Source organism: Oncorhynchus tshawytscha, unplaced genomic scaffold (genome assembly GCF_018296145.1).
Source record: "Oncorhynchus tshawytscha isolate Ot180627B unplaced genomic scaffold, Otsh_v2.0 Un_scaffold_3790_pilon_pilon, whole genome shotgun sequence".
Classification (NCBI taxonomy): domain Eukaryota; kingdom Metazoa; phylum Chordata; class Actinopteri; order Salmoniformes; family Salmonidae; genus Oncorhynchus; species Oncorhynchus tshawytscha.
Genome location: NW_024609404.1, coordinates 103,900 through 117,019, shown reverse-complemented (window position 1 = coordinate 117,019; position 13,120 = coordinate 103,900). Strand labels below are relative to the sequence as shown.

Here is a 13,120-nt window from a genome sequence, read left to right as displayed (position 1 = left end):
ACTATACAGGGAATAGGATGACATAGGTCTCTGGTCTAAAGTAGTGCACTATACAGGGAATAGGATGACATAGGTCTCTGGTCTAAAGTAGTGCACTATACAGGGAATAGGATGACATAGGTCTCTGGTCTAAAGTAGTGCACTATACAGGGAATAGGATGACATAGGTCTCTGGTCTAAAGTAGTGCACTATAGGGAATAGGATGACATAGGTCTCTGGTCTAAAGTAGTGCACTATACAGGGAATAGGATGACATAGGTCTCTGGTCTAAAGTAGTGCACTATACAGGGAATAGGATGACATAGGTCTCTGGTCTAAAGTAGTGCACTATACAGGGAATAGGATGACATAGGTCTCTGGTCTAAAGTAGTGCACTATACAGGGAATAGGATGACATAGGTCTCTGGTCTAAAGTAGTGCACTATACAGGGAATAGGATGACATAGGTCTCTGGTCTAAAGTAGTGCACTATACAGGGAATAGGATGACATAGGTCTCTGGTCTAAAGTAGTGCACTATACAGGGAATAGGATGACATAGGTCTCTGGTCTAAAGTAGTGCACTATACAGGGAATAGGATGACATAGGTCTCTGGTCTAAAGTAGTGCACTATATAGGGAATAGGATGACATAGGTCTCTGGTCTAAAGTAGTGCACTATACAGGGAATAGGATGACATAGGTCTCTGGTCTAAAGTAGTGCACTATATAGGGAATAGGATGACATAGGTCTCTGGTCTAAAGTAGTGCACTATACAGGGAATAGGATGACATAGGTCTCTGGTCTAAAGTAGTGCACTATACAGGGAATAGGATGACATAGGTCTCTGGTCTAAAGTAGTGCACTATATAGGGAATAGGATGACATAGGTCTCTGGTCTAAAGTAGTGCACTATATAGGGAATAGGATGACATAGGTCTCTGGTCTAAAGTAGTGCACTATACAGGGAATAGGATGACATAGGTCTCTGGTCTAAAGTAGTGCACTATACAGGGAATAGGATGACATAGGTCTCTGGTCTAAAGTAGTGCACTATACAGGGAATAGGATGACATAGGTCTCTGGTCTAAAGTAGTGCACTATACAGGGAATAGGATGACATAGGTCTCTGGTCTAAAGTAGTGCACTATACAGGGAATAGGATGACATAGGTCTCTGGTCTAAAGTAGTGCACTATACAGGGAATAGGATGACATAGGTCTCTGGTCTAAAGTAGTGCACTATACAGGGAATAGGATGACATAGGTCTCTGGTCTAAAGTAGTGCACTATATAGGGAATAGGATGACATAGGTCTCTGGTCTAAAGTAGTGCACTATACAGGGAATAGGATGACATAGGTCTCTGGTCTAAAGTAGTGCACTATACAGGGAATAGGATGACATAGGTCTCTGGTCTAAAGTAGTGCACTATACAGGGAATAGGATGACATAGGTCTCTGGTCTAAAGTAGTGCACTATACAGGGAATAGGATGACATAGGTCTCTGGTCTAAAGTAGTGCACTATACAGGGAATAGGATGACATAGGTCTCTGGTCTAAAGTAGTGCACTATACAGGGAATAGGATGACATAGGTCTCTGGTCTAAAGTAGTGCACTATACAGGAATAGGATGACATAGGTCTCTGGTCTAAAGTAGTGCACTATATAGGGAATAGGATGACATAGGTCTCTGGTCTAAAGTAGTGCACTATACAGGGAATAGGATGACATAGGTCTCTGGTCTAAAGTAGTGCACTATACAGGGAATAGGATGACATAGGTCTCTGGTCTAAAGTAGTGCACTATATAGGGAATAGGATGACATAGGTCTCTGGTCTAAAGTAGTGCACTATATAGGGAATAGGATGACATAGGTCTCTGGTCTAAAGTAGTGCACTATACAGGGAATAGGATGACATAGGTCTCTGGTCTAAAGTAGTGCACTATACAGGGAATAGGATGACATAGGTCTCTGGTCTAAAGTAGTAGGATGACATAGGTCTCTGGTCTAAAGTAGTATACAGGGAATAGGATGACATAGGTCTCTGGTCTAAAGTAGTGCACTATACAGGGAATAGGATGACATAGGTCTCTGGTCTAAAGTAGTGCACTATACAGGGAATAGGATGACATAGGTCTCTGGTCTAAAGTAGTGTACTATACAGGGAATAGGATGACATTGGTCTCTGGTCTAAAGTAGTGCACTATATAGGGAATAGGATGACATAGGTCTCTGGTCTAAAGTAGTGTACTATACAGGGAATAGGATGACATAGGTCTCTGGTCTAAAGTAGTGCACTATATAGGGAATAGGATGACATAGGTCTCTGGTCTAAAGTAGTGCACTATATAGGGAATAGGGCTCTGGTCAACAGTAGTGCACTATATAGGGAATAGGGCTCTGGTCTAAAGTAGTGTACTATATAGGGAATAGGGCTCTGGTCTAAAGTAGTGCACTATATAGGGAATAGGGCTCTGGTCAACAGTAGTGCACTATATAGGGAATAGGGCTCTGGTCTATAGTAGTACCACTATATAGGGAATAGGGCTCTGGTCTAAAGTAGTACCACTATATAGGGAATAGGTCTCTGGTCTATTGTAGTGTACTATATAGGGAATAGGGCTCTGGTCTATAGTAGTACCACTATATAGGGAATAGGGCTCTGGTCTATAGTAGTACCACTATATAGGGAATAGGGCTCTGGTCTATAGTAGTACCACTATATAGGGAATAGCGCTCTGGTCTAAAGTAGTGCACTATATATAGGGAATAGGGTGCCATAGGGCTCTGGTCTAAAGTAGTACCACTATATAGGGAATAGGGCTCTGGTCAACAGTAGTGCACTATATAGGGAATAGGGCTCTGGTCTAAAGTAGTACCACTATATAGGGAATAGCACTCTGGTCTAAAGTAGTGTACTATATAGGGAATAGGGCTCTGGTCTAAAGTAGTGTACTATATAGGGAATAGGGCTCTGGTCTAAAGTAGTGTACTATATAGGGAACAGGGCCTGGTCTAAAGTAGTGCACTATATAGGAAATAGGGTGCCATAAGGGAAGCAGACAGAATGTGTAAAGTACCAACCTTGTGCCAAGAGGACGATGCCCGCCACTATGATGACCAGGATGATGAGAAGCTTGGCTGCAGTGAAGAAGTTCTGGACATAGCTGGCTAGCTTCACACTGAGACAGTTCACCAACACGATCATAACTGGAGGGGGAGGAAGAGGAAGGAAGAAGAGGAGGAATATTTTATTAATCCACTCGAGACAGAAGTTGGTCTTCTGCTGTAGCCAACCCCTCCGACACACACACACACACACACACACACACACACACACACGAGGCTGGAACAATGGGCAGTACAGAACTAGTGTACTGCTAGTGTAGTGCCTTGGGATCAGTTTAGGGGTTGAAAGCCTAGTGAGCAGTTTAGGGTTTATGAGCCTGGTGAGCAGTCTAGGGGTTAAGAGCCTGGTGAGCAGTCTAGGGGTTAAGAGCCTGGTGAGCAGTCTAGGGGTTAAGAGCCTGGTGAGCAGTCTAGGGGTTAAGAGCCTGGTGAGCAGTCTAGGGGTTAAGAGCCTGGTGAGCAGTCTAGGGGTTAAGAGCCTGGTGAGCAGTCTAGGGGTTAAGAGCCTGGTGAGCAGTCTAGGGGTTAAGAGCCTGGTGAGCAGTCTAGGGGTTAAGAGCCTGGTGAGCAGTCTAGGGGTCTAGGGGGGTTAAGAGCCTGGTGAGCAGTCTAGGGGTTAAGAGCCTGGTGAGCAGTCTAGGGGTTAAGAGCCTGGTGAGCAGTCTAGGGGTTAAGAGTCTGGAGCCTGGTGAGCAGTCTAGGGGTTAAGAGCCTGGTGAGCAGTCTAGGGGTTAAGAGCCTGGTGAGCAGTCTAGGGGTTAAGAGCCTGGTGAGCAGTCTAGGGGTTAAGAGCCTGGTGAGCAGTCTAGGGGTTAAGAGCAGTCTAGGGGTTAAGAGCCTGGTGAGCAGTCTAGGGGTTAAGAGCCTGGTGAGCAGTCTAGGGGTTAAGAGCCTGGTGAGCAGTCTAGGGGTTAAGAGCTGGTGAGCAGGGGGTTAAGAGCCTGGTGAGCAGTCTAGGGGTTAAGAGCCTGGTGAGCAGTCTAGGGGTTAAGAGCCTGGTGAGCAGTCTAGGGGTTAAGAGCCTGGTGAGCAGTCTAGGGGTTAAGAGCCTGGTGAGCAGTCTAGGGGTTAAGAGCCTGGTGAGCAGTCTAGGGGTTAAGAGCCTGGTGAGCAGTCTAGGGGTTAAGAGCCTGGTGAGCAGTCTAGGGGTTAAGAGCCTGGTGAGCAGTCTAGGGGTTAAGAGCCTGGTGAGCAGTCTAGGGGTTAAGAGCCTGGTGAGCCTGGTGAGCAGTCTAGGGGTTAAGAGCCTGGTGAGCAGTCTAGGGGTTAAGAGCCTGGTGAGCAGTCTAGGGGTTAAGAGCCTGGTGAGCAGTCTAGGGGTTAAGAGCCTGGTGAGCAGTCTAGGGGTTAAGAGCCTGGCAGTCTAGGGGTTAAGAGCCTGGTGAGCAGTCTAGGGGTTAAGAGCCTGGTGAGTCAGTCTAGGGGTTAAGAGCCTGGTGAGCAGTCTAGGGGTTAAGAGCCTGGTGAGCAGTCTAGGGGTTAAAGAGCCTGGTGAGCAGTCTAGGGGTTAAGAGCCTGGTGAGCAGTCTAGGGGTTAAGAGCCTGGTGAGCAGTCTAGGGGTTAAGAGCCTGGTGAGCAGTCTAGGGGTTAAGCGAGCCTGGTGAGCAGTCTAGGGGTTAAGAGCCTGGTGAGCAGTCTAGGGGTTAAGAGCCTGGTGAGCAGTCTAGGGGTTAAGAGCCTGGTGAGCAGTCTAGGGGTTAAGAGCCTGGTGAGCAGTCTAGGGGTCTAGGGGGGTTAAGAGCCTGGTGAGCAGTCTAGGGGTTAAGAGCCTGGTGAGCAGTCTAGGGGTTAAGAGCCTGGTGAGCAGTCTAGGGGTTAAGAGCCTGGTGAGCAGTCTAGGGGTTAAGAGCCTGGTGAGCAGTCTAGGGGTTAAGAGCCTGGTGAGCAGTCTAGGGGTTAAGAGCCTGGTGAGCAGTCTAGGGGTTAAGAGCCTGGTGAGCAGTCTAGGGGTTAAGAGCCTGGTGAGCAGTCTAGGGGAGCCTTAAGAGCCTGGTGAGCAGTCTAGGGGTTAAGAGCCTGGTGAGCAGTCTAGGGGTTAAGAGCCTGGTGAGCAGTCTAGGGGTTAAGAGCCTGGTGAGCAGTCTAGGGGTTAAGAGCCTGGTGAGCAGTCTAGGGGTTAAGAGCCTGGTGAGCAGTCTAGGGGTTAAGAGCCTGGTGAGCAGTCTAGGGGTTAAGAGCCTGGTGAGCAGTCTAGGGGTTAGAGCCTGGTGAGCAGTCTAGGGGTTAAGAGCCTGGTGAGCAGTCTAGAGCCTGGTGAGCAGTCTAGGGGTTAAGAGCCTGGTTCTAGGGGTTAAGAGCCTGGTGAGCAGTCTAGGGGTTAAGAGCCTGGTGAGCAGTCTAGGGGTTAAGAGCCTGGTGAGCAGTCTAGGGGTTAAGAGCCTGGTGAGCAGTCTAGGGGTTAAGAGCCTGGTGAGCAGTCTAGGGGTTAAGAGCCTGGTGAGCAGTCTAGGGGTTAAGAGCCTGGGGTTAAGAGCAGTCTAGGGGTTAGCAGAGCCTGGTGAGCAGTCTAGGGGTTAAGAGCCTGGTGAGCAGTCTAGGGGTTAAGAGCCTGGTGAGCAGTCTAGGGGTTAAGAGCCTGGTGAGCAGTCTAGGGGTTAAGAGCCTGGTGAGCAGTCTAGGGGTTAAGAGCCTGGTGAGCAGTCTAGGGGTTAAGAGCCTGGTGAGCAGTCTAGGGGTTAAGAGCCTGGTGAGCAGTCTAGGGGTTAAGAGCCTGGTGAGCAGTCTAGGGGTTAAGAGCCTGGTGAGCAGTCTAGGGGTTAAGAGCCTGGTGAGCAGTCTAGGGGTTAAGAGCCTGGTGAGCAGTCTAGGGGTTAAGAGCCTGGTGAGCAGTCTAGGGGTTAAGAGCCTGGTGAGCAGTCTAGGGGTTAAGAGCCTGTCTAGGGGTTAAGAGCCTGGTGAGCAGTCTAGGGGTTAAGAGCCTGGTGAGCAGTCTAGGGGTTAAGAGCCTGGTGAGCAGTCTAGGGGTTAAGAGCCTGGTGAGCAGTCTAGGGGTTAAGAGCCTGGTGAGCAGTCTAGGGGTTAAGAGCCTGGTGAGCAGTCTAGGGGTCTGGTGAGCAGTCTAGGGGTTAAGAGCCTGGTGAGCAGTCTAGGGGTTAAGAGCCTGGTGAGCAGTCTAGGGGTTAAGAGCCTGGTGAGCAGTCTAGGGGTTAAGAGCCTGGTGAGCAGTCTAGGGGTTAAGAGCCTGGTGAGCAGTCTAGGGGTTAAGGCCTGGTTAAGAGCCTGCCTGGGGTGAGCAGTCTAGGGGTTAAGAGCCTGGTGAGCAGTCTAGGGGTTAAGAGCCTGGTGAGCAGTCTGGGGTTAAGAGCCTGGTGAGTCTAGGGGTTAAGAGCCTGGTGAGCAGTCTAGGGGTTAAGAGCCTGGTGAGCAGTCTAGGGGTTAAGAGCCTGGTGAGCAGTCTAGGGGTTAAGAGCCTGGTGAGCAGTCTAGGGGTTAAGAGCCTGGTGAGCAGTCTAGGGGTTAAGAGCCTGGTGAGCAGTCTAGGGGTTAAGAGCCTGGTGAGCAGTCTAAGAGCCTGGTGAGCAGTCTAGGGGTTAAGAGCCTGGTGAGCAGTCTAGGGGTTAAGAGCCTGGTGAGCAGTCTAGGGGTTAAGAGCCTGGTGAGCAGTCTAGGGGTTAAGAGCCTGGTGAGCAGTCTAGGGGTTAAGAGCCTGGTGAGCAGTCTAGGGGTTAAGAGCCTGGTGAGCAGTCTAGGGGTTAAGAGCCTGGTGAGCAGTCTAGGGGTTAAGGCCTGGTGAGCAGTCTAGGGGTTAAGAGCCTGGTGAGCAGTCTAGGGGTTAAGAGCCTGGTGAGCAGTCTAGGGGTTAAGAGCCTGGTGAGCAGTCTAGGGGTTAAGAGCCTGGTGAGCAGTCTAGGGGTTAAGAGCCTGGTGAGCAGTCTAGGGGTTAAGAGCCTGGTGAGCAGTCTAGGGGTTAAGAGCCTGGTGAGCAGTCTAGGGGTTAAGAGCCTGGCAGTCTAGGGGTTAAGAGCCTGGTGAGCAGTCTAGGGGTTAAGAGCCTGGTGAGCAGTCTAGGGGTTAAGAGCCTGGTGAGCAGTCTAGGGGTTAAGAGCCTGGTGAGCAGTCTAGGGGTTAAGAGCCTGGTGAGCAGTCTAGGGGTTAAGCCTGGTGAGCAGTCTGGGGTTAAGAGCCTGGTGAGGGGGTTAAGAGCCTGGTGAGCAGTCTAGGGGTTAAGAGCCTGGTGAGCAGTCTAGGGGTTAAGAGCCTGGTGAGCAGTCAGAGCCTCAGTCTAGGGGTTAAGAGCCTGGTGAGCAGTCTAGGGGTTAAGAGCCTGGTGAGCAGTCTAGGGGTTAGCAGTCTAGGGGTTAAGAGCCTGGTGAGCAGTCTAGGGGTTAAGAGCCTGGTGAGCAGTCTAGGGGTTAAGAGCCTGGTGAGCAGTCTAGGGGTTAAGAGCCTGGTGAGCAGTCTAGGGGTTAAGAGCCTGGTGAGCAGTCTAGGGTTAAGAGCCTGGTGAGCAGTCTAGGGGTTAAGAGCCTGGTGAGCAGTCTAGGGGTTAAGAGCCTGGTGAGCAGTCTAGGGGTTAAGAGCCTGGTGAGCAGTCTAGGGGTTAAGAGCCTGGTGAGCAGTCTAGGGGTTAAGAGCCTGGTGAGCAGTCTAGGGGTTAAGAGCCTGGTGAGCAGTCTAGGGGTTAGAGCCTGGGGTGAGCAGTCTAGGGGTTAAGAGCCTGGTGAGCAGTCTAGGGGTTAAGAGCCTGGTGAGCAGTCTAGGGGTTAAGAGCCTTGAGCAGTCTAGGGGTTAAGAGCCTGGTGAGCAGTCTAGGGGTTAAGAGCCTGGTGAGCAGTCTAGGGGTTAAGAGCCTGGTGAGCAGTCTAGGGGTTAAGAGCCTGGTGAGCAGTCTAGGGGTTAAGAGCCTGGTGAGCAGTCTAGGGGTTAAGAGCCTGGTGAGCAGTCTAGGGGTTAAGAGCCTGGTGAGCAGTGGGGTTAAGAGCCTGGTGTCTAGGGGTTAAGAGCCTGGTGAGCAGTCTAGGGGTTAAGAGCCTGGTGAGCAGTCTAGGGGTTAAGAGCCTGGTGAGCAGTCTAGGGGTTAAGAGCCTGGTGAGCAGTCTAGGGGTTAAGAGCCTGGTGAGCAGTCTAGGGGTTAAGAGCCTGGTGAGCAGTCTAGGGGTTAAGAGCCTGGTGAGCAGTCTAGGGGTTAAGAGCCTGGTGAGCAGTCTAGGGGTTAAGAGCCTGGTGAGCAGTCTAGGGGTTAAGAGCCTAGCTCAAGTGAACAACAACAGTTGATGGTATCTAGGATACTAGAGGAGCGGGAGGCGGGAGGAAGAGAAGGAGGAGGAGGAGGAGAAAAGGGGAAGAGGAGGAGGAGAACACAAGGCAGGAAGAGGACGGTGGGGGGCCAAGTTTTAAAATGAATCTTTACTCGATCCCAGGCATCCTCTCTTCTCAAAAGGCATTGGAGAAGAAGGTCAGAGGGGAGGGACCTTGGATCTTCTCCTCCAATATGATTGGAAAGAAAATTGAGATAGAGCCATGGTTTTAATTAAGTCCATTCAGGAAGTGCATGCCAATTGTTTTCTATTGGGATTTTTCATAATTATAGAACTATTTACACTCACATATGCACGCTGCAGCCAGGCACTTGGTGACCACAATGGGAGGAGTGCATCCTGGGTAGAACGGCGTGGAGGCATACTCTGCGAAGCTCAGGGCGATGATGGCGAAGGAGGAGGGCTTTAGGACCATGATGGTGCTCCATGAGTAGAGGTAGGCCATCACTGACCCAAAGGCCTCCATCAGGTATGGGTATTCGCCTCCAGACTTAGTGATCATGGTGCCCAGCTCCGCGTAGCACAGCGCCCCTGCAGGCAGACAGGCAGGCTCAGAGACAGGCAGTTAGCTGACACTAGTCCTGCTTCAGGGGATTTCCTTCAGGGGATTTCCTTTCACATGGTTGTCTAGGTCTTAATTGACTAGTTAGGAACTCACCTGGTTATCTAGGTCTTAATTGACTAGTTAGGAACTCACCTGGTTATCTAGGTCTTAATTGACTAGTTAGGAACTCACCTGGTTGTCTAGGTCTTAATTGACTAGTTAGGAACTCACCTGGTTATCTAGGTCTTAATTGACTAGTTAGGAACTCACCTGGTTGTCTAGGTCTTAATTGACTAGTTAGGAACTCACCTGGTTATCTAGTTCTTAATTGACTAGTTAGGAACTCACCTGGTTATCTAGGTCTTAATTGACTAGTTAGGAACTCATCTGGTTGTCTAGGTCTTATTTCACATGTTAGGAACTCACCTGGTTATCTAGGTCTTAATTGACTAGTTAGGAACTCACCTGGTTATCTAGGTCTTAATTGACTAGTTAGGAACTCACCTGGTTATCTAGGTCTTAATTGACTAGTTAGGAACTCACCTGGTTATCTAGGTCTTATTTCACATGTTAGGAACTCACCTGGTTATCTAGGTCTTAATTGACTAGTTAGGAACTCACCTGGTTATCTAGGTCTTAATTGACTAGTTAGGAACTCATCTGGTTGTCTAGGTCTTATTTCACATGTTAGGAACTCACCTGGTTATCTAGGTCTTAATTGACTAGTTAGGAACTCACCTGGTTATCTAGGTCTTAATTGACTAGTTAGGAACTCACCTGGTTGTCTAGGTCTTAATTGATCAATCAAATCAAATGTTATTAGTCACATGCGCAGTAAAATCTTTACTTACGAGCCCCTAACCGACAGTGCAGTTTTTTTTTAAATGGTGTGGAGAGGGGAGGGGGATCAATGTGGATAGTCTGGGTAGCCATTTGACTAGATGTTCAGGAGTGAATGTTGACCTTTCTAAAGGTCTTACTCACATCAGCTGCGAAGAGCGTGATCACACAGTCTTCCAGTATAGCTGGTGCTCGCATGCATGTTTCAGTGTTATTTACCTCGAAGCGAGCATAGAAGTAGTTTAGCTCGTCCGGTAGGCTTGTGTCACTGGGCAGCTCTCGGCTGTGCTTCCCTTTGTAGTCTGTCATGGTTTGCAGGCCCTGCAGGATTTCTTATAAGCTTCCGGGTTAGAGTCCCACTCCTTGAAAGCGGCAGCTCTACCCTTTCAGACGCAATCGTTAGGCAAGGGTAATTTCAGTGTAGGAAAGGATGAAACAGCGTCTGTGCCACCAGTAAGTACAGATAGTAGTATAAATCCCCTGGCACAGTCCCCGCAGCCGGACAACTTTCTCACGGTTTCTGGAGGGAAATGCTGTAGGAACGCTCAACCGGTGTCGCTCATTTAGCCGACAGAAACTTTCAACCGGTTTTCCCCATTAAGCAGCGAGTCGGAGTCAGAGGCCGAGTCTTCTCTGGTCTCTACTCCTCCCGTTACGGGGTCTGAGACGCCGAAGCTTCCCACCATTAGCTCTGACAAATTGAAAACTCTAGTCATTGGTGACTCCATTACCCGCAGTATTAGACTTAAAACGAATCATCCAGCGATCATACACTGTTTACCAGGGGGCAGGGCTACCGACGTTAAGGCTAATCTGAAGATGGTGCTGGCTAAAGCTAAAACTGGCGAGTGTAGAGCGTATAGACATAATGTTATCCATGTCGGCACCAACGATGTAATTGTCTCTGGCCCCCTCCCAGTTAGGGGGAGTGATGAGCTCTACAGCAGAGTCTCACAACTCAATCGCTGGTTGAAAACTGTTTTCTGCCCCTCCCAAAAGATAGAATTTGTAGATAATTGGCCCTCTTTCTGGGACTCATCCACAAACAGGACCAAGCCTGACCTGCTGAGGAGTGACGGACTCCATCCTAGCTGGAGGGGTGCTCTCATCTTATCTACCAACATAGACAGGGCTCTAACTCCTCTAGCTCCACAATGAAATAGGGTGCAGGCCAGGCCAGCAGGCTGTTAGCCAGCCTGCCAGCATAGTGGAGTCTGCCACTAGCACAGTCAGTGTAGTCAGCTCAGCTATCACCATTGAGACCGTGTCTGTGCCTCGACCTAGGTTGGGCAAAACTAAACATGGCGGTGTTCGCCTTAGCAATCTCACTATGATAAAGACCACCTCCATTCCTGTCATTATTGAAAGAGATCATGATACCTCTCATCTCAAAATAGCGCTACTTTATGTTAGATCCCTTACTTCAAAGGCAATTATAGTCAATTAACTAATCACTGATCATAATCTTGATGTGATTGGCCTGACTGAAACATGGCTTAAGCCTGATGAATTTACTGTGTTAAATGAGGCCTCACCTCCTGGCTACACTAGTGACCATATCCCTCGTGCATCCCGCAAAGGCGGAGGTGTTGCTAACATTTACGATAGCAAATTTCAATTTACAAAAAAAAAATGACGTTTTCATCTTTTGAGCTTCTAGTCATGAAATCTATGCAGCCTACTCAATCACTTTTTATAGCTACTGTTTACAGGCCTCCTGGGCCATATACAGCGTTCCTCACTGAGTTCCCTGAATTCCTATCGGACCTTGTAGTCATAGCAGATAATATTCTAATCTTTGGTGACTTTAATATTCACATGGAAAAGTCCACAGACCCACTCCAAAAGGCTTTCGGAGCCATCATCGACTCAGTGGGTTTTGTCCAACATGTCTCTGGACCCACTCACTGTCACAGTCATACGCTGGACCTAGTTTTGTCCCATGGAATAAATGTTGTGGATCTTAATGTTTTTCCTCATAATCCTGGACTATCGGACCAACATTTTATTACGTTTGCAATTGCAACAAATAATCTGCTCAGACCCCAACCAAGGAACATCAAAAGTCGTGCTATAAATTCACAGACAACACAAAGATTCCTTGATGCCCTTCCAGACTCCCTCTGCCTACCCAAGGACACCAGAGGACAAAAATCAGTTAACCACCTAACTGAGGAACTCAATTTAACCTTACGCAATACCCTAGATGCAGTTGCACCCCTAAAAACTAAAAACATTTCTCATAAGAAACTAGCTCACTGGTACACAGAAAATACCTGAGCTCTGAAGCAAGCTTCCAGAAAATTGGAACGGAAATGGCGCCACACCAAACTGGAAGTCTTCCGACTAGCTTGGAAAGACAGTACCGTGCAGTACCGTAGAGCCCTTACTGCTGCTCGATCATGCTATTTTTCTAACTTAATTGAGGAAAATAAGAACAATCCGAAATTCCTTTTTGATACTGTCGCAAAGCTAACTAAAAAGCAGCATTCCCCAAGAGAGGATGACTTTCACTTTAGCAGTGATAAATTCATGAACTTCTTTGAGGAAAAGATTATGATTATTAGAAAGCAAATTACGGACTCCTCTTTAAACCTGCGTATTCCTTCAAAGCTCAGTTGTCCTGAGTCTGCACAACTCTCCCAGCACCTAGGATCAAGAGAGACGCTCAAGTGTTTTAGTACTATATCTCTTGACACAATGATGAAAATAATCATGGCCTCTAAACCTTCAAGCTGCATACTGGACCCTATTCCAACTAAACTACTGAAAGAGCTGCTTCCTGTGCTTGGCCCTCCTATGTTAAACATAATAAACTGCTCTCTATCCACCGGATGTGTACCAAACTCACTAAAAGTGGCAGTAATAAAGCCTCTCTTGAAAAAGCCAAACCTTGACCCAGAAAATATAAAAAACTATCGGCCTATATCGAATCTTCCATTCCTCTCAAAATTTTTTGAAAAGGCTGTTGCGCAGCAACTTACTGCCTTCCTGAAGACAAACAATGGATACGAAATGCTTCAGTCTGGTTTTAGACCCCATCATAGCACTGAGACGGCACTTGTGAAGGTGGTAAATGACATTTTAATGGCATCGGACCGAGGCTCTGCATCTGTCCTCGTGCTCCTAGACCTTAGTGCTGCTTTTGATACCATCGATCACCACATTCTTTTGGAGAGATTGGAAACCCAAATTGGTCTACACGGACAAGTTCTGGCCTGGTTTAGATCTTATCTGTCGGAAAGATATCAGTTTGTCTCTGTGAATGGTTTGTCCTCTGACAAATCAACTGTAAATTTCGGTGTTCCTCAGGGTTCCGTTTTGGGACCACTATTGTTTTCACTATATATTTTGCCTCTTGGGGA

General features: G+C 48.3%; 1 protein-coding gene across 1 annotated transcript in view; it reads right to left on the bottom strand.

The window, feature by feature from the left end:
* The window catches only part of slc7a9 (solute carrier family 7 member 9), a 68,240-nt gene that overhangs the window by 15,383 nt on the left and 39,737 nt on the right, over positions 1-13,120 (bottom strand). Inside the window, exons 5-6 of the mRNA XM_042315185.1 lie at positions 8,660-8,902; positions 3,068-3,193 (exon numbers count right to left, since the gene is read on the bottom strand). Of these exons, the coding sequence (XP_042171119.1) occupies positions 3,068-3,193; positions 8,660-8,902 (369 nt within the window). The remainder of the gene's footprint in view (positions 1-3,067; positions 3,194-8,659; positions 8,903-13,120) is intronic.